Here is a 24,516-nt window from a genome sequence, read left to right on the forward strand (position 1 = left end):
GATGAGTGGTTCAGATTAAAAAGATCATCCCTATGCCTGAACTAGACTTATTTTGTTAGGAGAGTTACTTGATAGCGTTAACTAAAATTAAACCCATTAATTTGTGGACCACTGTCACTAATGGCCTGTCTGAATACCACCAAATAAGTTACTTTTTTTACTTGTAGTAGTAGATAAGTGACTTATTTTAGATAAGTTTAGTTTATGATTAGTTATAAGTAATTTTTTTTACTTAAAACTACTTAATCACTTTAGTTAATTTTTTTTTTTTTATATAGCTTTTTCACTTTTCATAAGTTTTTTAAAAGGAGTCATCACGAATGAGAGGAGAAGCTGATAAGTATGTTGTTCACCAAACATACCTACCATCTTAATAAGTAGAAACTAAGATAAGATACCTGTGACATAAGTAGCTTAGCTTTAGCAACTTACTATCCAAACACCTTGAATCGCTAACCTAGTATCCTAATTAATATCTTAGATATTTTTAGTTCTAACTGTCCAATTTGTGGAATCATCATTGCTAAATCACAACCCTAAAATTAGGTTGCCGGAACAATCCTAACATCTGACCCACTTTGTCAGGTTGTCGAGATCCTTGGATTGCGTTTGAGTTAGAAAATGTCAACCCAATTTGAATTTGGTCCGAGTAAACTCGGGCCAATTAGGTTGAGTTGAGATTAAGCACATGTTTTTGGGTCAAGTTAGGTTAGGTTGTATCAGGTTGGATCCGGATGAGTTGATGATAGAGAACCGTGGGTTGGGTCCTACTCTTGCTACGGTGGTAGACTATCGGGAGTTTCAATGCCTGGCCAAGGGTTCGTGTACCCATAGGTGGTGAAATCCCACTACAGCGTGACTGTGTGGGGGTGTGTGTATGTGTGTTTAATTAATTAATTAATTTTTTTTTAAAAGGGCCCGATTGGATTGTCAGTTGGGTCCTTTTAAGATGATTGCACTCAAGTAAAGTTGGTGCACCATCATGTGGGCCATGATGTTAGAAACAAGTGAATTAATTAGAGTAAGTTTTTTTTTTTTTAAATTATACATTGTTTCATAATACCAACTTGATTGTGGGCCAATGCATTAATATAATGCACTAATCATTTCATAATAACTAAGTGTATTCATTTTGGCCAAGTAATTTTAAAAAATTGTTTATTGTTGGTCAATTAAGAACTATCTAGAAACAATGCAGAAACAATGCTGGATGGTTCTTAAAATATTCACATTTTTTTTCCATCCAACTAGTGGGCATCACTAAAAATGGGACCCTGTCAAAAGCAGAGTAATGTGACCATAGTGCCTGTCGCATAAATAGATCTACCACCTAATTAGTGCCGTCCATTTTCAATGTAATTATTTAGATTAGTCTTCGTGAGGCCCACCATGATGTATGTGTTTTATCTATACGGTTCATCTATTTTACAAATCATTTTAAGATATGAGCCTAAAATTGAGCAGACTCAAAGCTCAAATACATAACAATACAGAAAAGAGTGGGAATTGAGTGCCTACTATTGACATTTACTTCCTAGCCCTATCTTTTTATCCTTAGTCCAAGTTGGTGTGACCTCATAACGGTGGGCCCCAGGAAATTTCAACGGTGGGTGTCATTATCTCCACTATTTCCAGTGGTGTGGCCCACTTGAGCTTTGGATCTTCCTCATTGGATCATGGTGGGCCCCACAGAGATAGGTCCATGGTGAACGGGTCTCAAGGCAATGTGTCCTCCATTTTCATCCCTTTGTCCCACTGATCAAGTGAATACTATCGTCCAACCCGTAAGAGTTTTGAAAGTGGAACAATCTAAGATGGACCCAAAATTAAAAAAAGATTACTCGTTGAAATTAGTGTATGGAAGTGGAAATAATGGATGGTTTTATAACCACATTTGGTGGATGGAAAATGACATCTTTGATTAATTAAAAGCCGTAACATACACGGAGGTGCAATCAAAAATTTCATCCTCCAACCTTCATGCATATGGAGAGCTCCTATCATCCAATTTGTACACGTGTGGACAATCCACATCGTCAATCTGTACCGTCCATTGGCCCCACCTACTCTTCTTGGGATGGCTTGTAAAAAAGATTCTAAACCGGATGAACAAAACTACATAGCTAGTGGCAAGCAAAAATAGATGGATAAGATTATTCACGGAAGATAGGTCCATTAGCAGTTGTTTAAGACTTGCTTTTAAAAATTAAGAAAAAAATTAGTGAAAGAAGATTGGACTGAATGTAATGGACGGTCCAGATTGATGATGTGGACGCCAACTGGTACATGAGCAACTAAGTCATGGGAACGTTACCATACAGTTCACTTTCTGTATCATTTCGCCAAGACAAAATAGATCAAAAGGTCCACCGAACGAATGGTCCTGATCATCCGATTGGCAGTGGTGGCTCACTTCTCGAGAATCATCACCATCGTCCACCGAGACCTTTAAAAAAAAAAAAAACACCTGAGATCTACCCACCTTCTTCGAGAATTAATTTTATACTCCCTCACAGTCTGATGGTTGATACACATGCACTCAGACGTCAGATGCGAGGCATACATGCAAGTGGGGATTAACCTTCGAAATCCTGAATCAACCGTAAGAATCAATATGAACCGTCCAATTTGACTGATTGGAAGATCTCGACCTCTGATTGACGGAAGCTCGCTGTTGATTCCTAACCGTCCATTAGATGTAAATCAATTGGAAAGGTGGGCCATCATTCCAGTGCAGTGATTGGTTTATAACCAATATGGAGTAAGTCCCACGTTTGGAAGGGAAACGGACTGGCTAGTCCCCCTGCCACCAGCCCCGTGGCTGATGGTCGGTGCTATGTGGACCCCACCATGATGTATGTGTTTCATCCATTCCGTTCATGCATTTTTATAGATCATTTTAGGTTTAAAACCAAAAATGAGAAGAATATAAATCTCTGGTGGACCACACCACAAGAAAACAATAGTGATTGGATATCTACCATTAAAATCCTCCTAAGGCCCACTGTACTGTTTATTTAACATCCAATACGTTAATTAGGTCATACAGGCCTAGATGAAGGGAAAAACAAAAATAAGCTTGATCCAAAACTTTTATGGCCCCCAAAAGGTTGTTAATGGTTGACGCTCATTTAGAACGGTTTCTGTAATATGGTCCACTTGAGATTGGGATATATCTCATTTTTGGTCTCATGATATAAAATGATCTGAAAAAATAGATGGACGGAATGGATGAAACACATACATCATGGTGGGTCCCACAGAGCACCGACCACCGGCCATTGGCCGATGGCAGGGGAATGGCCAATCCGTTTCCGTTCGGAAGAGCTTCGTTTGAGATACACGGGACGTGTATAAGCTCTAAGTGCATCTGTACAGACTATCACACACTGCTAAACTATCAGAACTTGAGGTTTGCTAAGCCGTCCATCTATCAGAACTTGAGGTTTGCTAAGCCGTCCATCTACACGCAGATGCACGTGCCAAAATCAAATAGGTTTGTGTGATCCGAGCTTTCAATCAGGTGGGTTGCACTGTTTATATATTCAGCCCTAAAGATTGATGATGTTTCACTTCTTAGGTGGGCCACACAGTGTACGAAAAAAATGGAGGGCTAGGAAAGATTTGTTTTAGCCTTCTATTTTTATTTTTTTTGTAGATTGTAACCAACCTGAGAAGATAAAGAGCCTTGTTGTTTAGCCAGAGCATATATACCGTATGGCCCACAATATGAAATATCGTTTTACACGTGTGACATGTTAACACGTGTGATTGACCTTTAGGCTTTGCAAATCCATTGAATGTCCTGTTTTTACCTGTTTTAAAAATAAAAATCCAAACATCCAGGCAGCTCTCTCTCTCTCTCCCTCTCCCTCTCTCTCCTGAGAATTCTACGGTGGTCTCCCTCTCTCTCTCTCTCTCTCTCTCTCTCCTGAGAATTCTACCGTGGTCTCCCTCTCTCTCTCTCTCTCTCTCTCTCTCTCTCTCTCTCCTGAGAATTCTACAGTGGTCTCTCCCTCTCTCCCTCTCTCTATCGTCTGAGAATTGTACAGTCTCTCTCTCTCTCTCTCTCTCTCTCTCTCTCTCTCTCTGTTTGTGAGAATTGTACAGCGGGTCTTCCAGCTCTTTTATGGCAACAGAGCCATTTCTCAGCTCCCCTCCAAAAACCCACATCCAAAACCTCCTCCCAGATGAAGAAATCCCCTTCCCAATCCCCCAATCAATCAAAAACCGCATCATCTTCGGAGAAATCGAAGACCTATTTCCCGAAATCCCCTCTGAATCTCCTCACCTACCACCCTCCAATTTCCGCCAGAAATCCTCTCTGCACCGCTCGAGGACCGCCCCTGCCATGGCCGTCATGCGAGACCTCAAGCCCCAGATGCAGAAACCATTCGAATCGAATTCCATCATCAAACAGGCCGCCGTCCTTCTCCTAATCTACCTCTCCCTCGGCGTCGCTATCTACTCCTTGAATCCCCAGCACTTTTCCGGCATCGAGACACACCCCGTCGTTGACGCCCTCTACTTCTGCATTGTAACCATGTGCACCATCGGCTACGGTGACATCGCTCCAATTTCCCCCGCCACGAAGGTCTTCGCCTGTGTCTTTGTTCTCTTCGGCTTTGGATTCCTTGACATCCTCCTCAGTGGCGTTGTTAATTACGTTCTCGATCTGCAGGAGAACATGATTCTCACCAGCATCCGTGTTGGTGGCGCCGATGCCTTCGCCAAGAACTACATATTCGATGCCGAGAAAGGGCGGATGAGGATAAGGATGAAGGTGGGGTTGGCCCTTGGCGTTGTTGTTTCCTGTATTGGGATGGGGTCTCTGGTTTTGTATTTCGTTGAGCATTTGGATTGGGTTGATTCAATCTACTTGTCGGTTATGTCAGTTACGACGGTCGGGTACGGGGACCGGGCATTCAAGACCTTGCCCGGCCGCCTGTTTGCTTCTATCTGGCTTTTGTTCTCGACGCTTGCGGTGGCACGGGCGTTCTTGTATTTGGCAGAGGCGAGGATCGACAAGCGGCACAGGAGAATTACGAAGTGGGTTTTGGACAGGGATTTGACTGTGGAGGATTTGCTTGCAGCTGATGTCAATAACAACGGGTTTATAAGGTTTGTTTTCTGATACTTGCTTGATTCCTCTGTTTGCATTTCGTGCCTGTTGCGATTGTTGTAAGTTCTGAAATTGTAATTAACTAATGTTTGCTTGAGCTATCCGGAAATAACTGTGAACTGACATGGGCTGCGTTTGGATGCCCAAGTGAATTTGATTGTGAACAATTCTGCTAAAGAAGAGCCAAAGAGGAAATGACTGAATTGCAATACCATTTCCGCGTATCCATAGTGAGAAATTGCAGTTACATTACTTCAGAGCAATTACGATTTGGAGCTGGATCTGTCATATGTTAATGCTTGCTGAAGTGACCACAATCCATTCAATTCCACTTATTAGAATAAGTATCGCAACTCAATTGGTAGTGCATCCAAATGCTACCATAGCAATCTAATTAACCAGTTCAGGCCACTTCTCTCATAATTTCACTATCAAAGTGGCAGATAACTCTGTATAGAATGTGTGAATTATACTCTTTTAAAAAAAAAAAAAAAAAAAAAAAAAAACACTTTTTTGCTAGCTTTTGTGATTTTGGACTAGTGGTTGCTGTTTTCAGATTCCAAAGACTGCTGATTGATCTTGATTGTTACAATTTCGAACGCTGTTTCTATGTGTTTTGTAGTGAAGACTCTTCATTTATTGGTCCTTGAGAAGCTAGGATTTATGGCATTTTATTTGCAGAATTTCTTTTCAATGGCCCTTCTTTGTATGTTCCATTTTTTGGAATGAATAAGAGATGTTGGAGAACAGGCCATGATCAGTAATTTGGTGTGAATGTAGAATTGGAGATGTCAAAGCCATTACCTCGGAGTTCCTTATGGATAGGAAATAATACCTTTGTTCTAATTTTGCTTGGTTCTGTTTCCTAGGAAATTGTTGAGATGCAGTAGTATTGAGTGTGCTAATGTAGAATTTTTTAACCATTGATGTGGTAAAGGTTGGAATGATTGATGTTTTGAATATACTTTGCCTATTTAGAAATCTCAAAAAAATAAAAAATAAAAAGAAGAAGAAGAAGAAGAAGAAGAAGAAGAAGAAACTATTTAGCCTGAGGGCTAGATGTACAATGTGGTCTTGGCTCCTCATGTGTAGCCCGAAGCATTTGGTATGGAACATTGTTTCTGGGAAGGCAAGTCACAGTTAAGGTCAAAGAAAGTTTATGTCTCCTAGTTATGTTTTGAACTCAAGATCATCCTGTCTGGAAATGAAAAATCTGAAATCGAAGGAAAGAAAAAGAACGTTAAAAAGTCTTTCTTGGAAGGTAGTTGTATGAGAGGGGTGTGAAAGACAATTTCCTATGAGAAAAAAGAACTTCAATTTAAAAAAATAATAATAATAAAATAATCTTGAACGTTAGTTGCATGTGGATGATAACATATGCTCTCCATTGAGGGGGGTTCCCCTGGTGACATTAACAGCTTGTCGATCATGGTTCAATATTAATCATGAAAAGAAATCATGGGTTCATGTTGAAGGAGGTTCCTGTGTTGGATTCATTGAAACATCAGCACATGCTGGGACATTGGAGCATGAATTATCTTGTTTTATTAAGTTGAGCAATTTCTCGGACAGTCATTGCATTGATATGTCAAGATAATTTCCATTGCATTTAGGCATGGTTCTCTGGTGTATTGCAGGTATTGGCTAGCCAGATTTGCCGCATAGGACATCTAGTTTGTTTTCTGTGAGGTACAGGAGAATTCCCTGTAGCCATTGATAGTGAGTTGGTTCTTTTGCTTTATTTCCTTCTTTTGATCTGACCTTGCATTTTGCCTTCAGAAGGGTGCTAATCTAATAGCGGTTGGTGATTTGGTCTGGCCCACCCTTACAAGTAAATTCTACACGCATCAATACTCTGGTTTTAGAGCATGTTTTGTTTCTATAGCAAAGAAGCAGCTGTCCGATATCCTTGATGAGAATTATGCCCTCCTGGTGTAGAGCATTTCTCTTTGTAATCCCAGAGAGGTGCCTCTTGATGACTTCTCTTGACGATCCTCTCAGAATGATGAATGAGACATTTCATGGAAGTTTCTGTTGGGAAAAAGGAATTTCTCAAAAAAAAATAAATAAATAAAATCTAAAACCACTCGGTAGCATTTTGTTAGGAAAAAGGCATTTCTCGAAATTTCTTCTTGTTCTATGCATTGCTCTTGTTGGAAGTTTCCACTGGGAAAAGAAACACATTTCTGAGAGTTTCTAAAACTGCTTTGTTGGCATTTGATGACGGCCGTAGTGTCACAGTCCATGCCTTGCTCTTGAGCATTTCCTTTAGTTACCAGCAGACTCGACCACAGCGACCAACTCGTAGTCAGTGTTTTGTTCATTTGAGCAAAGTCATTCCTTCCTACCTTGGATTTCTCTTGATAGAACCGAGTGAGCTCCCCATCATTTTTTATTGAGATTCAAGATGCTCTGGTTCTTTTACGGAAGATATTGTTTGGTGTTTGAATTTTGGGTTTGTCCGTGTCAATTGTCTTTTTGAGTCAATTGTCTGTTTGATTAGATGCAAAGAAGAGCACTAGGCATATGACTGTTGGTGTGTGATTAAGATGCCTGCTAGCAATGCATTATTGTTACTTTGTCCCGAAGCAAGATCATGCATGGAGAATAGGAGAGGCGGCGTTGGCATTTAATCATGGATGGCCTCAGTTCTCGCAGTGTCTCTAGCAGCATCCTCTTAAAGTTGGGTCTTTTCTCGAGAGTTTTAGATGGATTCCCCTTTATAAGCATCAATGGGTCCATAGTCAAGCATAACACAATGTGTTGCTTTTAATGTGAGCTTGTCTTGCAGTTGGGGCTGACTATGCACAAACAGCTGGACCTTCAAATGAAAGTAGGCTGAATGCTGATCGTTGATCATCCGGGCAACAGCTGCAATTGCCGGGGCATGCTATGCTGGTGATGCCAAAAATGGGGTATGTCTCCATTGATGCTCCCCAACATGATATTGTTCATGAAATGCACAAGCTCTATGACCTATGTAATTTACACATGGACATGTATGACAATATCCGACAAAAATGATGGGTTGGAGATGTGGACCCTGAAAAGCCGACACGTCTGCAATATGGATATATAATGTTGAAGAATGTATTATTATACGAGTATAGATAAGTGTATCTAGGCAACTAAAATACCATAAGAACTATGTAAAGGCACACCATTTGTTGGCATACAGTGTGTATTGAGGGTTGGCGCTTGCATATCATCTGCCATTGAATAACGCTGGACAGGAATCTTACATGAATTCCAAAATGGGCTTTTGAAATGCTCGCTAGATTCCCTTCCATCATGTATAGCGGGGAGATGTGTGCACGCTGACTCTCGGTGCATGCTATGTGTATTGATGTCATGCTTGTATAAGAAGCCTTCCCTTTGTACGGGGGACATTTATCCATTACCTTGATGGACTTTGAACTTTCTCGCCCCTTGTGCTTCTTCAATAAATCCTTTCCTTGATGGAGAAAAGTTTTTTTTTTTATTTTTTTTTATTTTTTTTATTATTATCTGTAAGGGGGGAAAAAAAGGAAATTGTTTTTTCTTATTGAAATGTCTGAGTCCGTTGGATGACAGTTTTTCAGGAAATGGAGTGTCCTTGTTACAGCCCACTAAGCTTCAACCCTGCTATTCAAAACTCAGTGAAAGCGTGACTCTCTTGCTGTGGTGGCAGCTTTGGGAGTTTTAGTTTGTTACCACTAAATATATTTACTGTATTTGTGAGCATGTATGCCCGTGTTTGCTATCGGCGACATTTGATTTTGAGTGGAAATATCAGTTTGTTAAAACCATGTAGGATTTATTTATTATTATTTTTATTTATTTATTTTTTTGTTGGGGGGGGGGGGGGTGGACTGAGCACTGCGCTTACCTATATAAAAGAATAGATCATGCTCTCCACGCCTCTATTTTAATTCTAAGAAAGAAAGAAAGAAAAAATTCATGCTCCAAGTACAAAATTCTTGATCGTTGACTAGAAATGGCAACATTCTCTCTTCTTCTTCTTCTTCTTTTTTTGTCTTATTAAAGATGGTACTTATTCCTTTCAACTTGTGTCTGCAGTAAATCGGAATATGTGATATACAAGCTCAAAGAGATGGGTAAAATTGCGGAGAAAGATGTGTTGCAGATATGCGCCCAGTTCGACAAGCTTGACCCCAACAACTCCGGCAAGATAACACTCCCTGATCTTTTAGAAAGTCGTAGATGACAATAAAGAAAGTTGCCGGCATTGTCCCGACAACAACGGCATCAGCATTATTTCGAGGAAAGGGGGAGAAACGACTGACTATCTGTTATTCCCCCATTGTGTAAATAAATGATGATGGACACAGAGGAGAAAACAGCAATTGAATTTTGCAAGAAAAGGAAGTTGGGTGCAGTGGATCACCTGAGATTTGGGTGGAAGAAGATGGATCTCACAATTAAAGAGGGTGGGAATGTATGATGATATCCTTCAGTTTACTGTAATGAACTCAAATGAAAATTCATGGCAGAAAATTCAACAGCAAGTTGGCTCTCATTCTTTTCTCTTCTTCTTTTATCTGGCCCCGAAATAGTACTGTTTTCTCTCTTTTTTGTTAACTTGAACCAGTTGGTGGGGCCCATGGAAGGATGGACCATGCCCCAATAACTCCCCTCTCAGATTAAGCTAGCTGTCCAATGAAAATGCCCAATTTATATAAGGATCCAGATTTAACTGTGTCACATCAGATGGTTAGGATCATCTGATGGGAGGGATTGTTTCGGTATCTCTCATACACCATTGAAATAACCAGATGGTCGGCCCCAAATGCACAGTTTCCGCCCTATTCTCGTGCAGATTTTAAAACTTTATCTACCGAGCCTAGGTTCGAACCAGGCCTGTGATGTACCCTGTCAGATGAACTGAAGGACTGGCCTGACCCGTTGACACCCTCAAGAACATCTATTCAGCCTGCTTTTCAGGCCTGGGCACATTCATGGAGGGGTCCACCTGATGAATGGTCCGGATTCTGCCCATGTATACCAAGCCAGTGGAGAGTAAGCCCGAGTGAGTAGAATTAACATTAGTCAAAAGTATTTTGATAATGGGGTGAAGACAATTATTGCTTATTCAACTAACATTCTGTCCACCCACCTCTTACGATTGTCATGTGTTGGTTGGAAAATGGAAATAGATGACCCTATTCTTCAGCATTCCTTCATAAATGATCAAATACTATTATCTAAAACATAATTAAAAATAAAAATGATTTTTGCTCCATTGCATTTCGAGGGGCAAAATGACTAAAATACCCTCAATCTTTCTCTAAAAAGTGGTGAAATCGAGAATTGTGGGGCCTACTTGGTACTCATATGATATCAATCTGTCCAACTGGTACAAGCCAAAAATCAGGCTGATCCAATAATCAGATGGGCCACATAAATTCAATATTTTTGAGTGGCGCGCATTGTTTTTTATTGTATAACCCAAATGATGATTTGATTGGCTAGAATTTTTTGCTTCCATGATCATCAGATGAGATTGGAAGGGTTGGATGTCATATGAGGAGACGTGGGCCTCACAATTCTTGAATTTGAGAGAAAAAAAATGTACTAGGACATTTTAGTCATTTCATCCCCTGGAATAAAACACGGGAATTTCAAATAGTTGAGGCAACTGCATTTAGACACACTTAGATGCAGTTTTCAGCATTGTGCATCATTAACCACCTGTCATGAAAATTACCAAAAATGCCCACAAATTTTCTCAATTTTCATTTGATTTTTTTTGTCCCTTTCTTTCTTTCTTTCATTTGAAGTAAATCTTATTTATTTGTATAAAAATCAGGGGCTATCTTTCATGAATTTTCTCAATTGTTTGCTTGTAGATACTAATAAGTGTGTTAGGAAAGAAACCAATGCAAGAAGAAAGAACACAACAAAGATCTACATATGATAAAAGGACTAAAAAAATCAAAAAGAGGCCAACACCTGCAAGCTGCATCCCTTTTCTGAAGTATTCAGACCCTCTTCTCTTCTTTCTCAGCAGACTTGCATGAAAAGATCCATGGAAAATCATTTTTTTGTGTTGTTTATTATGATGAAAATGCTTTCTTTCAGTTTCTTTTGTTTTACAGAACAAAGGTATATTTCAGCAGTGGGTGATCCAGGCATGAGAAGAGATGGATTGAGAGTGGCATTTGAAGGCTGGAATTTTTGCAATGAAGTTGGCAATGAAATTCCTGAGATGGGAAGTCCTAGAGCAGCCGACTGTTTTGATTTCTTAAGTAAGCTCAAAACCAACATTTATGGTTTCAAAAATGTATTTCAAGCTCAAAACCAACAGAGAAAAATCTTCATGGTTTTTGTCTCTGACTCAATACTGCATTTCAACATCCCAATAAACAGACCAAATAAAAAAAAAAAGAAGAAAAAAATAGGAAAGAACTAGTCTCTCTCTGTGATGTCAAAACTGCATTTTAAACTCATAAGCAACATGCATGAAAAAAAATCCTGTGGGTTCTTTACCAATTTCAAAACTGCATTTTAAGTCCAAAACAGATGGATGATGGAACTTCCTATTTCCTAGGATTTCAAAACTGAAAATGGCATGCAAAGAAAATTCTTTGTTGGTTTCTTTCAATGATTTCATAACTGCATTTAAACATACAAAAGAAGCAATCTTCATGGGTTTCTTTCTACGACTTCAGAACTACATTTTAAGCCTAAAACAAACATGCAGAGAGTTTTTCATGGTGTTTTCTTCTTCATCTTCTTCTTTTTCTTCATATGCAATCCTCATCACAGTCTTTGTTTCTCTTTCGATTGAGCAGATAATTCTTTGGAGTATAAAGTAACAGAAGAACAGAACAAACTTGGGGTAGGAAAATCATTCCCAGGTTTGAACCCAAAGGCTCTCAACAATCCAGACCTTTATGCAGTGGAGAAAGAACTGTATTTGGGTTCTTTATGTGAAGTTGCAAGCACTCCAAATCCATGGCAATTTTGGATGGTGATGCTGAAAAATGGAAACTTTGATACATTATCTGGATTTTGCCCTGAAAATGGGAGAAAGGTGGTGCCTTTCCTGCCAACAGGAAGGTTCCCATGTTTTGGAATTGGGTGCATGAACCACCCCATATTCTATCATCAAAAGACTCAACTGTTAGGGAATGAGATGCGAGGGGGTTTCAATGGTTCTTATGATTTGGGTGTTGATATTAAAGGTGGGATAGATGATATTTCATTCTTTGAGGTGGTATGGGAGAAGAGAGTTGGAGTTGGGAGTTGGGTTTTCAGTCATAAGCTGAAGACATCACAAAGATATCCATGGCTGATGATGTATCTAAGAGCTGATGCAACCAAAGGATTCTCTGGTGGCTACCATTATCAGACAAGAGGAATGCTCAAGACAGTAAGTGTAAAAGATTCTTTTCTTTTCTCATTTCCTTTCATTTGGGGTCATTTGGATGCTTGTAAATGGTTCAAGCTGTAAATCATTTACAGGTTTAAATCATTTACAGCCTGTCCTGTTTGGCTGTAAGCTGTAAATGATTTTCAGGTAAATGATTGTTTGTTTGGATAGCCTGTAAATTGTTCAAGTCCTATAAATGAAGAGCCAATCTTTCCATTTATAGCTGTTAGGCTGTAAATGGAGAGCCTGTAAATGAAATCACAGCCCTTTGCCTGTAAATCAAATGGGGCTGAAAGCTGTAAATCATTTACAGACATTTTTCAGCATCCAAACACAAACTGTAAACCATTACCTGTAAATCATTTACAGTTAGCCCCATTTACAGGCATCCAAATGATCCTTCAAGGATTTTGAATGTTTTAGAAGATTTTTCTCATTTAAAAGTAACTTGTTTCCCGCTTTCTCAGTACACGATACTTACTACATTCTTAACACTAAAATACGGAGCAGCAACTGCAATCGATTTCCTCCAATTGATATTCTGCCGAAATGAATGTGAGTGGTGCAAAACTGATGACCTTCCCACTTGGGTTTCGTTTTCCCACACCACCCCAGATGCTTGGTAGAGCACAAAATCAAGTTACCAAACTGATGTGTTCAACAAAAATATTGATTTTAGTTACTTCCCAAACAAAGCCTAATACTGAAGAATCTCTTTTTGTACAAAACATAAAACTGCTGCTTCTTTTTCTTTTTTTCTTTTTTTCATGGAGTGGTGGAAAAGGCACAGACAGCCATTGATTAAGGAAAAACTGCAGACCTGCATTGAAAACTTTTCTCGCTTGCAAAATCTCAGGACTAATTCTGTGGATGTGTAGATTGTTATGATCTGTGGAGTCTGATCATCAGAGATGTATCGTTCATCCATCCAGCACTGTTGTGGATTGAGCTCCTCGCCGGGGGTCGCAGGGGGGCATCACCCCTTGCTTGGCTACGCCCCGGCCCCGAGGGCAATTTCGTAATTTCACACGCTGTTTTTATGTACACCATAGTTTGTTATGGGGTATATATATTCTGTCATGAGAAAGAGATTATTGTGTTGAGAGCTGTTTCTTCATTTTTTGCCTTTGAGCATAGTGGATCGGTGTGAATTTGTGGACGTACCGAAAGGAACTGCATAAATCTGTGTTGTGGTTTGCTTCTTCTCTTTTTTCTTTTGATCAAGTAGAGATTGGTTCTCTCTCTCTCTCTCTCTCTCTCTCTCACACACACACACACACACACACACACACACACACACACATCTAAGGTCTCCCAACCTAACAAGGACAACTGATTCCTTACTCTTTCAGCTGCCAGAATCACCCAATTTCAAGGTCAAATTCTCACTGAATGTGAAGCAAGGGGGAGGCCCCAAAAGCCAATTCTACTTGCTAGACATCGGCAGCTGCTGGAAGAACAACGGCATGCCCTGTGACGGGGATGTGCTCACCGACGTAACCAGATATAGTGAGATGATCATCAACCCTGAAACCCAATCTTGGTGTAGCCCTACCAACTTGAATGCCTGCCCACCCTACCACATTACCCCCAAAGACGAGAAGATTTACAGGAATGACACTGCCAATTTCCCCTTCTCTGCTTACCACTACTACTGCTCCCCTGGTAATGCCGTGCACTTGGAGCCGCCTTTTAATCTCTGTGATCCTTATAGCAATCCTCAAGCGCAAGAGCTAGTTCAGATATTGCCACACCCTATATGGGCGGAGTATGGATATCCGTCCAAACAAGGAGAAGGGTGGATTGGTGATCCAAGGATATGGGAGCTCGATGTTGGTGGCATTTCAAGTAGACTGTATTTCTATCAGGTCAGTCATCTGATCCTGCCTTCAGTAAATATCCTACTCACCCGTTTCGTGTTTGGTTTGTTCTTTATACATTACTAGAAAGATGAAAGATGGATAGCAGTAGATTGCGTTTGGGTATGCGAGTGAATTGAGATGTGTAATTTTAATTTAATAAAAAAGACATGAAAAGAAGTTGATGATGTTTTATAGTATTCGTCATGAGGAAGTAGCCCTCAAATTGCAATGCATTTCTTTTGGTTCCGATTAGGAAGTAATGTAATTGCAATTTAGAGCATAGACCCTCAAGATGAATGGTAAAGAAATTACAACTAGGATTGTTTCCATTTTGTAAGACTAACAATTGCAACTCAATTTGATAATTCATCCAAATGCGCACTAAATCGGATATTGGTTAGAATGAGACTACATTTGTGTGTGCAAGTGAATTGAGGTGCTTTAATGAAGATGTCGTGAAAATAATCTAATGATGCTTCCTAGTATTCATAGCGAGGAAGTAGACCTCAAATTGCAGACACATTTCTTTTGGGTCTGATTTGAAAGTAACGTAATAGCAATTTGGAGTGCAAACCCTTGAGACGAATGCTAAGGAAATTACAATTTGGATTGTTTCCACTTGCTAGACTAGCAATCTCTATTCAATTTGATAATGCCTCCAAACTCTCGCTAAACCAGATATTGCTTGCATGGTATCCATTGATACAATTCAATTCGTATGAATTAGTGCAGTTCATATGAGTTTAGGCCCATGTATGGAGTATGAACTCATCAACTGTATGTTGACCAATGAGTAAGAACAGTAGATATGCTAGAACTGATTGTAGCCATTGTATGTGCAAGTTGAGGTCCCTCAATTCCTCCTTTTGCCTGAGAACTAAGAAATTCCCACGAATTTTCCAACCTTAAAAGTTCCATAGTTGGAATCAGTTAGTCATCTCACTAACACTTGGATCTGAAATCCAATGCACAACAGAAACTAGAAATGCTTCCTACCCATTTCACTTAGGCTGCGTTTTGATGCACACGGGCGAATCAAATTGAATTTTCTGTTCAATCAAGACAAAATGATAAAGATTAGCGATGATTTCTAGAATCGCAGTTATGTCCCTTGAAGCCTGATTTGAAAGTAGCATAATCACAATTTGGAGCATGAATGCTAAGGCAAAAAAAAACTGCAATTTGGTTGTTTCCACTTTACAACTAGCAATTGCAATTCATTTCTATAGTGCATCCAAACACAGACTTATTCTCATGGGTGCTTAGGCAACTTCTTCTTTGATTCAATTTCCATGTTCTCCTCTCCAAATGATAGGTACAAGATTTCCTTTGACCGTCCAATCTCAGCTGAGAACTTTCTTATTAAATACTGTTATCAGAGAGCTTAGACATTCTTCTCCTTTCTCCATTGCAGGATCCTGGCACCCCTCCTGCAAGAAGAGTATGGACATCCATTGATGTCGGGACGGAGATATTCATCAGCGGCAAAGACGAGGTCACTGAGTGGACTCTCAGTGACTTCGATGTCCTAATCCACTCTCCCAAAAAGTGACTCAAGTTCATTAATTTTCCATATGACGTAATTGCATCATCTCTGTCCTCCTTTACAACCAACTCTCCACAATAGCTGAGTTTGACTCAGCCGATTCTGTTAGAATAAAAAGAAAAAATGAGGACTTAAAAAATGAGGAAAAAATCGCATATGTCTTAAGTTAACCCCACTTGCTTTAATTGTGTTTAATTTAGTCCCACATTGGAGAGGAGATGAGAAATCCGATACTTTATATCAAAATCATTCACTTAATGTATGTATTGGAATTTAAAAGTATGCCATGGGATCAACCTTACATGCGTGCGGCCGTGGTCATGTTCATGATAAGGTGTGGCATAGTGTGGTTTGACTCTTTCTTTGATGAGTGTGGTCGTGTGTGTGATCACATGCATGTGCATGTAGGTAGAGAGCCGCATGCATTAACTCAATATTATTGGCTACATCTTTTTTCCCCTATAAAGGCTCATCCTTTCTCATTCAAATGGTGCCCTATAAAAACCATCTTCCCTCTTCTTCAGTTTTCCTCTAGTTTTCTTTTCGCAACATACTTTTGGGCAAATCAGCATTAGCATGCTTCAATTCATCTGACTAAGATCGTGTGTGCACCTTATTAAAGCTATCATTCATAGAGGAGAGTTATTGTATCATGAGGGCATAATTGTTGAGGACCAGTGCATCAAGGTTTTTCATTGTGCGGGTAAATCTATCTTTAAGACAACAACTTTAATGTGCCTTAACTATCTAAATTACTCCATTATTTCTAATTTTTTATGGTTGGATTTTCTACTTAATCTCTTCATTAGAACCAATAGATTCGACCTAGTTTCTTTGGAGAACGAGATAGTTCACATTAACCCACTATCCATTGGTTTCAGCCCAAGCCAAATGGATCACAATAGTTTTGGCCTTCCAGGCGAGTCAAAACTCCTTCAGCAGAGCTCTGGTAGATATAGACAACCCAAATCCGAATTACAAGTTGAAAGAAGTGAAACATGCCAAAACGGTAGTGTTCTTTGTGGTAGAATCTTGTACTTAATGAGAAACTAACTCACTTAAAGCTGTCGACTACTGGCCCACCTGATCAGAAGATGTACATTTTCTGATGGAAGTATTCAATATTCGTAACTCGAGCCGGCATCTAGAATTCAATCGACGGATGCTGACTAACACATTGGATTAAGTCATGAGTGCATGAATTACATTAATCAAGCTAAAAGAAAAGAAGCTAGTCTTCCATGGAAGAAGCGATCCACATTGCTCTACAAGGATCCAACGGTTGCGGTTGGGTTGTCGGTTTGGACGTGTGGGGCCCACAGTTGAATGATCCAGATGATTGGTCTATTGGGTTCCAACCATTGATGGGCTATGCCCCAAAACAACCTTGATAGAAGATTTGCAATGGTTAAGAAGAGAAATACAGCAATGCTGCACATTCAAAATGAAAAAAAGTCAAAAGATTGGAAGATAGAATCATCTTATGTGGATTTTTTATTTTTTTTTTGTCCATCCATAATCCACGTCGGTTCATATCAGATCAACGGTCGGATCTCTGAACCATTTTCCCCATTTGTCAATCTAAAAGCCCGAGTACACTGCGACATGTGCATGTACAATACACTCGAAGTTTTCAGTATGTAAAAGCGGGGTCCATGGTTCAATGGTCCAGATCATTTCCCTGTGGGGTCATGCCATTGATAGATGATATCTGCCTCAGTGGAAGAACCTAGTTCCCAATCTGGGGACCTTTCCAAGTTCAATGTGCACGTTTCCTTCATTTATCTTAGTACCGTCTATCTGAAGGCCACCAATTAAAATGTTGGGATTGTTCTATCAAAAATATTTTCGAGGCATGGCCCATCTACCTCGACGCCCAACAGACCAACTGTCTGGATCACTGAACGATTGGCCCCCATTTGCAAAAACTTAAAACTTAAATCAATGTAGTAAAAACAAGCTCTACAAATTGAACAGCAAAGCCACAGCCAGTTAGGGATGTTAATCTCGGGTCAGGCCCACCAATCGCCAGGTAGGATTTTTATTTTTGAGCCCATTAGTCGCCTCATGTCCAAGTTTTCAAGCCCAAATAAATGGGCCTGTTATGGGCTTATATTGTACAAAATTTTCTATATGAGGCCTGTTAATGTCATCCGTGGGCTGGCCTCGATCCTATCTTTCACGCTACTGGGCCTGTTTGGGCCCAACTTTCATTCTCAAAAGTTAAATGGGCCGGGCTCGTTGAGGGCCCCATTTCAATACAGCTAAAACAAGCTTGTTGTGATACTGAAGGACTCTACAGGCCGTGGTTTATCCAAGCCTGGCCCGTAAAGCAGAACCGTGCTTGAGCTCCGGTATATGCTCGATCTGGGCTGTTCATCAGACAGGCTGATGGGCTTGTGTGGATCCATCCTCTTTGGACTGGATTCGAGATAAAACGAATGGATTCACTATGGGCCTAGGCCCATGTAAACAGCTTCAACCGGGCTTGGAGAATCTGCCAGGCTGGGCCATTTTCACTGCAGTAGGACTTGTCCAAGTCACGTGCGACTCAGACGTGGTGGGACCTGATCTGGTCTACACTACGACTCACCCCTGAGTTGGGTGACTCGTGACTCGACCCAGGGCCAAACGAGTCTGATCAGATTCAATGAGTCTTTTAAGCATGGTTTGAGCTGTGCTAAGAGGCATCTATAACTGGACTGAGCATGATTTTTCATGCTGGCAACATTTTTTCAGTCATCCAAATCGTTGGTTTTATCTGCCCTACTTTGTGTGATCCATGCAACAAAGATCTCCCAGATGTGAAAATCCTATGACCGTATTTCAGTGGGTGGCCAACAAACAGACGGTTACGATATGAAATTAAGCGACAGTTACCATTCAACAAAGCCAAGGATTTTTATACTCTGGATGATTGTGATGGATGATACGCAGGCACTTAGAAATTGCAATACAACTAATCGAAATCAAACCGTCCAAATTATGGTTCCCAGTTCGTATGCATCACGACCCAAATAATATCGGAGTAGCGGACGTTTATTGGACCTTTAAAAATGGAAATATCCAATTGCCCTATTTCAGCAATTAAGTGTCTACGAATCAGAGGTCAGGATTATTCAGCCAATCTGATTTTGGGTCGTGGACTTTGAAACACAGAGTTCCATAATCCAGTCGGTTTATTTTGAGTAAATATATGCAACATATGACAGTTTCTCAGTGCCTGCGTACCAAGAATCATACACAGCCGGAGTATTAAATTACTCCCCGACAACAAAATGTTCTACAGCTGGGATCTTCCCATCTTCGGGTAACATGGTGCATGGACCATTCATTGTGGGTCCCGCCACACCAACGGTTTGGATCACTGAATCATGGACCCCACATGTACAAGACGGAAAGCCTCAACGTACGGTACCATATCTGTGCCAGAGGATTAGGTAATATACGATTTAGAGAAATTGCAATACAACTAATCGAAATCAAACCGTCCAAATTATGGTTCCCAGTTCGTATGCATCACGACCCAAATAATATCGGAGTAGCGGACGTTTATTGGACCTTTAAAAATGGAAATATCCAATTGCCCTATTTCAGCAATTAAGTGTCTACGAATCAGAGGTCAGGATTATTCAGCCAATCTGATTTTGGGTCGTGGACTTTGAAACACAGAGTTCCATAATCCAGTCGGTTTATTTTGAGTAAATATATGCAACATATGACAGTTTCTCAGTGCCTGCGTACCAAGAATCATACACAGCCGGAGTATTAAATTACTCCCCGACAACAAAATGTTCTACAGCTGGGATCTTCCCATCTTCGGGTAACATGGTGCATGGACCATTCATTGTGGGTCCCGCCACACCAACGGTTTGGATCACTGAATCATGGACCCCACATGTACAAGACGGAAAGCCTCAACGTACGGTACCATATCTGTGCCCGAGGATTAGGTAATACCCGATTTAGAGAAATTTACCACTGTACGACCCATTTATGGCCCATTTACACTTTGAGGCCACCTCATTTTACCTTACCAGAATAAACCCCAGCAGTACGGACGCCTTCCCAAAGGTCGAAAATGCCCCTGCTTTTTCCTTCAAGCGGATCGGCTGGTGCTCGAAGACGAGCGCTGACGCTCCTGGAACTCCGAGTTGTACGAACGGTTCAAAAGAAATCAACGTGGGCCCCACAGTTATGTATTTATTATATCCACAATGTTCATCCATAGTTCGAGATCATTTTGGAGCATTATCAAAAAAAAAAATCATATCCAAAGATCAACTGGACCAAACCACATAGAGCAGTAGAAAATTGATTTTCACCCTTGACACTTTTGTAGGACCCACCATAACATTTATTTTCCATCCAACTATTAATAAGGTCACAGAGACCTGGATGAAGAGGACAAACAAATTTCATAATGATCCAAAACTTTTGTGATCCTAAGAGGTTTCAACGGTAGACGTTCAAAATAGAATGGTAATGTCATATGATACTGACAGACCTCTAGCTGCGAATTATAACCGTAGTCATAGATGGTCTGTCCATGGCCATAAAGGGGGTGGGCTCCCCAGCGCTACCCCCCGCCTTGCTGGCCTGTCCGATGGGGCCACGCCCACCTAGCGGCTCCTATGGCTATAGATTATAATCATAACCATAGATAGACTACTATTACAATTTATTTATTATTTTTTCTTTACATAGAGAACTTTATTTTACTTATAATTTTTTCTAAAACATATAATATATATATATATATATATATATATATATATAAATTTCTCTCTTTTTTACATTTCTTTCTTTATTCATTTAACAAGAATATCTTCTAAACTAAAATTAATTACTTGATGTAGCCTATATGATTTTGGAGTAGGAGAAGCTACTTTAACCAACTAACTTAGTTATTTTCCAAGATTCCATCAGGTCGATGGTCGAAAATCCATTTCATTCACTTAGCGGTCAATTTCATTCATTTCATTTACTTTGTGATCAATTCCATGCATTTCACGATCAATCCCGGGGATTCCGTTTTGATTCACGGTCATTTCCATGCATTTCACGGTCAATTCCCTTCACTTCACGGTCATTTTTATGCATTTCACGGACATTTCTCTACACTTCACGGTCATTTCCATGCATTTCATGGTCAATCCCAGCGATTCCGTTTTGATTCACGGTCATTTCCATGCATTTCACGGTCAATTCCCTTCACTTCACGGTCATTTCCATGCATTTCACAGTCAATTCCCTTCACTTCACGGTCATTTCCATGCATTTCGCGGTCATTTCCATGCATTTCGCGGTCAATTCGCTTCACTTTATGGTCATTTCCATGCATTTCACGGTCAATTCCCTTCACTTCACGGTCATTTCCATGCATTTCACAGTCAATTCCCTTCACTTCACGGTCATTTCCATGCATTTTACTGTCAATCCCGGCGATTCTGTTTTGATTCACGGACATTTCTATAAGACCCGTATCTTAACCTATACTGTTCCGACGACTCCTGCGATCCTTCCCGTCGAATTCTGGCAACCTGCGACATATAATTGATGTTTACGCATGACCCTAAGTCGTATCCCGTAAATTTGAGTCAGCTTAATCTGAGACTTGTATCATTGCGACCGCACTGTCGCCGCGGTTCCAACGCCACGTCTTGCGCACCGATGCGATACCCTGGTCGGAAGATGTGAGCCGGCGTTTATTTTGAAGAAACACCATGCATTTGTAAAATCTCAAGAAAATCTCTACAACCTTTCAAATCAATCCCATCAATCATGTCAAATGTCAAGTACTCCCACACCTCACACCCCATCCCCAAGTACAACCACCCCTTCCCCAAAGTCAACACTCTCTTACAACTAAGTACACCTACCCATCACTCACCATCCCTCTCTCCCATCACTCCTCTCACATCATCTCTCGCTCTCTCTCTCATTCTCTCTCATTCTCCCAAGCAACCCCAAAGAGAAAATCGTCCATGGTTTCCATGGAGAAACCATATGTGGCCCCCACCTTCCTATCTCTCATCCCCACCCTCCAAAACTAATCTCAACCGTTAAAGTCCGTCCTTTGGAGCTCTATATCGTGTTGGCGGAAGAAGGAATAAGCGATGAAAGATGGGTGCTTATTAGGCTAGATTTTTCATGTTTTGATGATGGGCCAAGCGAGGCCTACTGATTGATGGTATGGATCTCACTTTGGACCCTTGATGTGGCCGATGGACCACCTTGATCCTCATCATGATGGGGCCCACTTGATCATTCCACGATGGGGCCATTCTCCATGGACCCCATCATGATGTTTATTTTCCTAGTATGGATAGGGTCATCTAGACCTTACATTTGGTGGAGAAAGGATCTCCACCGTTGATTTTCGGTTCGATGGGCGCACGTGTAATAGGACCCACTTGATGTATGTTTCAAATCATGCAAGGGAGGGCCCATAGTGGCGGGGTCCCTCCATCACTCGATCTCTCTCTTTCTCTCTCTTTCTCTCCTTATTTTGTGGCCCACTTAATAAGTTGTAAGATATCCAAACCGTTCATCAAAGGGACCTCACCTTGATGTGGGTCTCATGCACACTATCCAACCATTTGGTGGCCCACCATGGTAGCATGTATGTGGGTGGGGCCCACCTTAAATATATGTGTTATATGCAACCGTCTAGCGTCCAAGGACGCTGGACGTTGCCAACAAGTGAAGTGTGAGCTGACAGTGGGTGTACTGACGGCAGCAAAAAAATAAATAAATAAATTTGGGAAGGGTTGTCCATGTAGGCCCCACCCTGACATATGTTTTTAATCCAAGCCGTCCATACCTTTCCTTAGCTCATTTTAGGCGTTGAGCCGAAAAATGAAGCTAATCCGATAATTTGGTAGGTCATAGCATAGAAGATAGTGGTTGTACCATTGAAATCCACTCTAATATTTTTTGTACTTCAAAATATGCTCAATATTGGGCTCATTTGGTCTGTCTTGAGCAGTAAAGACCAATGGGTGGGGTGGATTTTGTTGATGCAGGCCCTACAACCGAAAAACCCAAAAAAAAATGATAGATTTCAAAAAAATAAAAACAAAATTATAGCAGAAGCACCTGCTGCTGCTGACGCACGCAGCTACGTGCGCTGGAGGCAGGGACCCACCTTGGTGTGTGTTCTGTACACACCGTCGACACCTGGACGGTGGGACCTACCGTGATGTACGTGTTCTATCCATGCCATCCAGCCATTGATCAGGTGGCCCACGTCACAGGAAGCAGTGGTGATTGAACCGTCTGCCATTGAACCCTTTTGGGTATGACAGTAGTTTTGGGTGAATATAAATTTGTTTTTCCTTTCATCCAGGTCAGCGTGACCTTGTCAACAGGTTGGACTGCACATAAACATCATGGTGGGCCCCACGTGGGATCCCAAGATGTATGTGTTCTATCCACACCGTCCACAACAGTGGATGGTGGAACCCACGTATGATGTATACCACACCGTCCACACCATTGGACGGTGGGACCCACCCACTTGACGTATATGTTTTATCAATGCCATCCAAACCAGTGGACCACACAAGCAAAAAAAAGAGCAGCGGTGATTGAACGTCAGCCATTAAAACCCTTTTGGGTTAGAAGTTTTGAATCAGTATGAAATTTGTTTTCCTTTCACCCGGTCCGTGTGACCTTATCAGTGGGTTGGATTGCAAATAAACATTATGGTGGGCCCCATGTGTGACTCACCAATGATGCATGTGTTTTATTCACACCGTCCACACCTGGACAGTGGGACCCACCCTGATGCATGTGTTGCATCCAAACCGTCCATCCATCTTGAAAGCTCATTTTACGACATGAGCTAAAGAATGAGTCAAATCCATAGTTCATGTGGACCCCCACCATGATGCATGTGTTGCATCCAATTTGTCCAACCATTTTGAAAGCTTATTTTAGGGCTTGAAACTAAAAATAAAACAGATCTAGGATCAGGTGGACCACATTATAGGAACCAGTGGGTTTGAACGTCCACCATTAAAACTCTTGGGGCTACCAAGTTTGGACCAAATTGATATTTGTTTTTCGTCTAAATCTAGGCCTTTGTGACCTAATGATCAGATTGGATGGGAAATGAAGGTTATGGCGGGCCTTAGGAATTTTAATGGTGGAAATCATTATCACCACTTATATTTGGTGTGTGGCCCATTTGATATACATAAGGCCCATTGGTGTAGCTCATTTGAGGTATATATGGTCCATGTGATGTGTCCCACTTGCCATATGAGGACCCATCTTGATATATATATGGCCCGTTGTTGAGGCCCACCTTGGTGTGTATGAGGTATGTTGTTAAGGCCACTTTAATGTGTTTTGTGGCCCATTTGTAGGGCCCATTTTGATGTATTTTGTGGTCCATTCGAGGTGCCCACCTTGATATACTTGTGACCCATTTGTGAGGCCTACCTTGATATATTTATGGGGCTCATTAGTACAGCCCATTAGTGCGGCCCATTGATGTAGCCCATTGTGATGTATATTAGGCCATATCATATGACCCATTGAGATGTGTATTAGGCCCATGGGTCGTGGCCCATTGAGATGTATTTTCGGCCCATATGTTGTG

The 24,516-nt window shown here is 40.8% G+C and overlaps 2 protein-coding genes across 9 annotated transcripts; both read left to right on the top strand.

The window, feature by feature from the left end:
• Window positions 1–3,947: 3,947 nt before the first annotated feature.
• On the top strand, window positions 3,948–9,641 carry LOC131225106 (two-pore potassium channel 5-like). Of its 8 annotated transcripts, none has more exons than XR_009161203.1 (5): window positions 3,948–5,121; window positions 6,760–6,811; window positions 6,902–6,953; window positions 7,914–8,037; window positions 9,182–9,320. XR_009161203.1 is itself a non-coding variant. In XM_058220532.1 (2 exons), the coding sequence occupies exons 1-2, from the start codon at window positions 4,130–4,132 to the stop codon at window positions 9,327–9,329; spliced, it is 1,140 nt and encodes a 379-aa protein (XP_058076515.1). In that variant the 5' UTR covers window positions 3,955–4,129; the 3' UTR covers window positions 9,330–9,641. The 8 variants fall into 8 exon arrangements, 1 of the variants encoding a protein (XP_058076515.1); XR_009161204.1 differs by having other exon boundaries at window positions 6,905–6,953; XR_009161201.1 differs by lacking the exon at window positions 6,902–6,953 and having other exon boundaries at window positions 6,760–6,841.
• A 136-nt stretch (window positions 9,642–9,777) lies between these two features.
• LOC131225105 (uncharacterized) lies at window positions 9,778–16,209 on the top strand. Its single transcript, XM_058220531.1, has 4 exons — window positions 9,778–11,370; window positions 11,917–12,497; window positions 13,850–14,365; window positions 15,774–16,209. Exons 1-4 carry the CDS (start codon window positions 11,139–11,141, stop codon window positions 15,909–15,911), a joined length of 1,467 nt encoding a protein of 488 aa, XP_058076514.1. The 5' UTR covers window positions 9,778–11,138; the 3' UTR covers window positions 15,912–16,209.
• The last annotated feature ends 8,307 nt before the right edge of the window (window positions 16,210–24,516 follow it).

Source organism: Magnolia sinica, chromosome 14 (assembly GCF_029962835.1).
Source record: "Magnolia sinica isolate HGM2019 chromosome 14, MsV1, whole genome shotgun sequence".
Classification (NCBI taxonomy): Eukaryota; Viridiplantae; Streptophyta; class Magnoliopsida; order Magnoliales; family Magnoliaceae; genus Magnolia; species Magnolia sinica.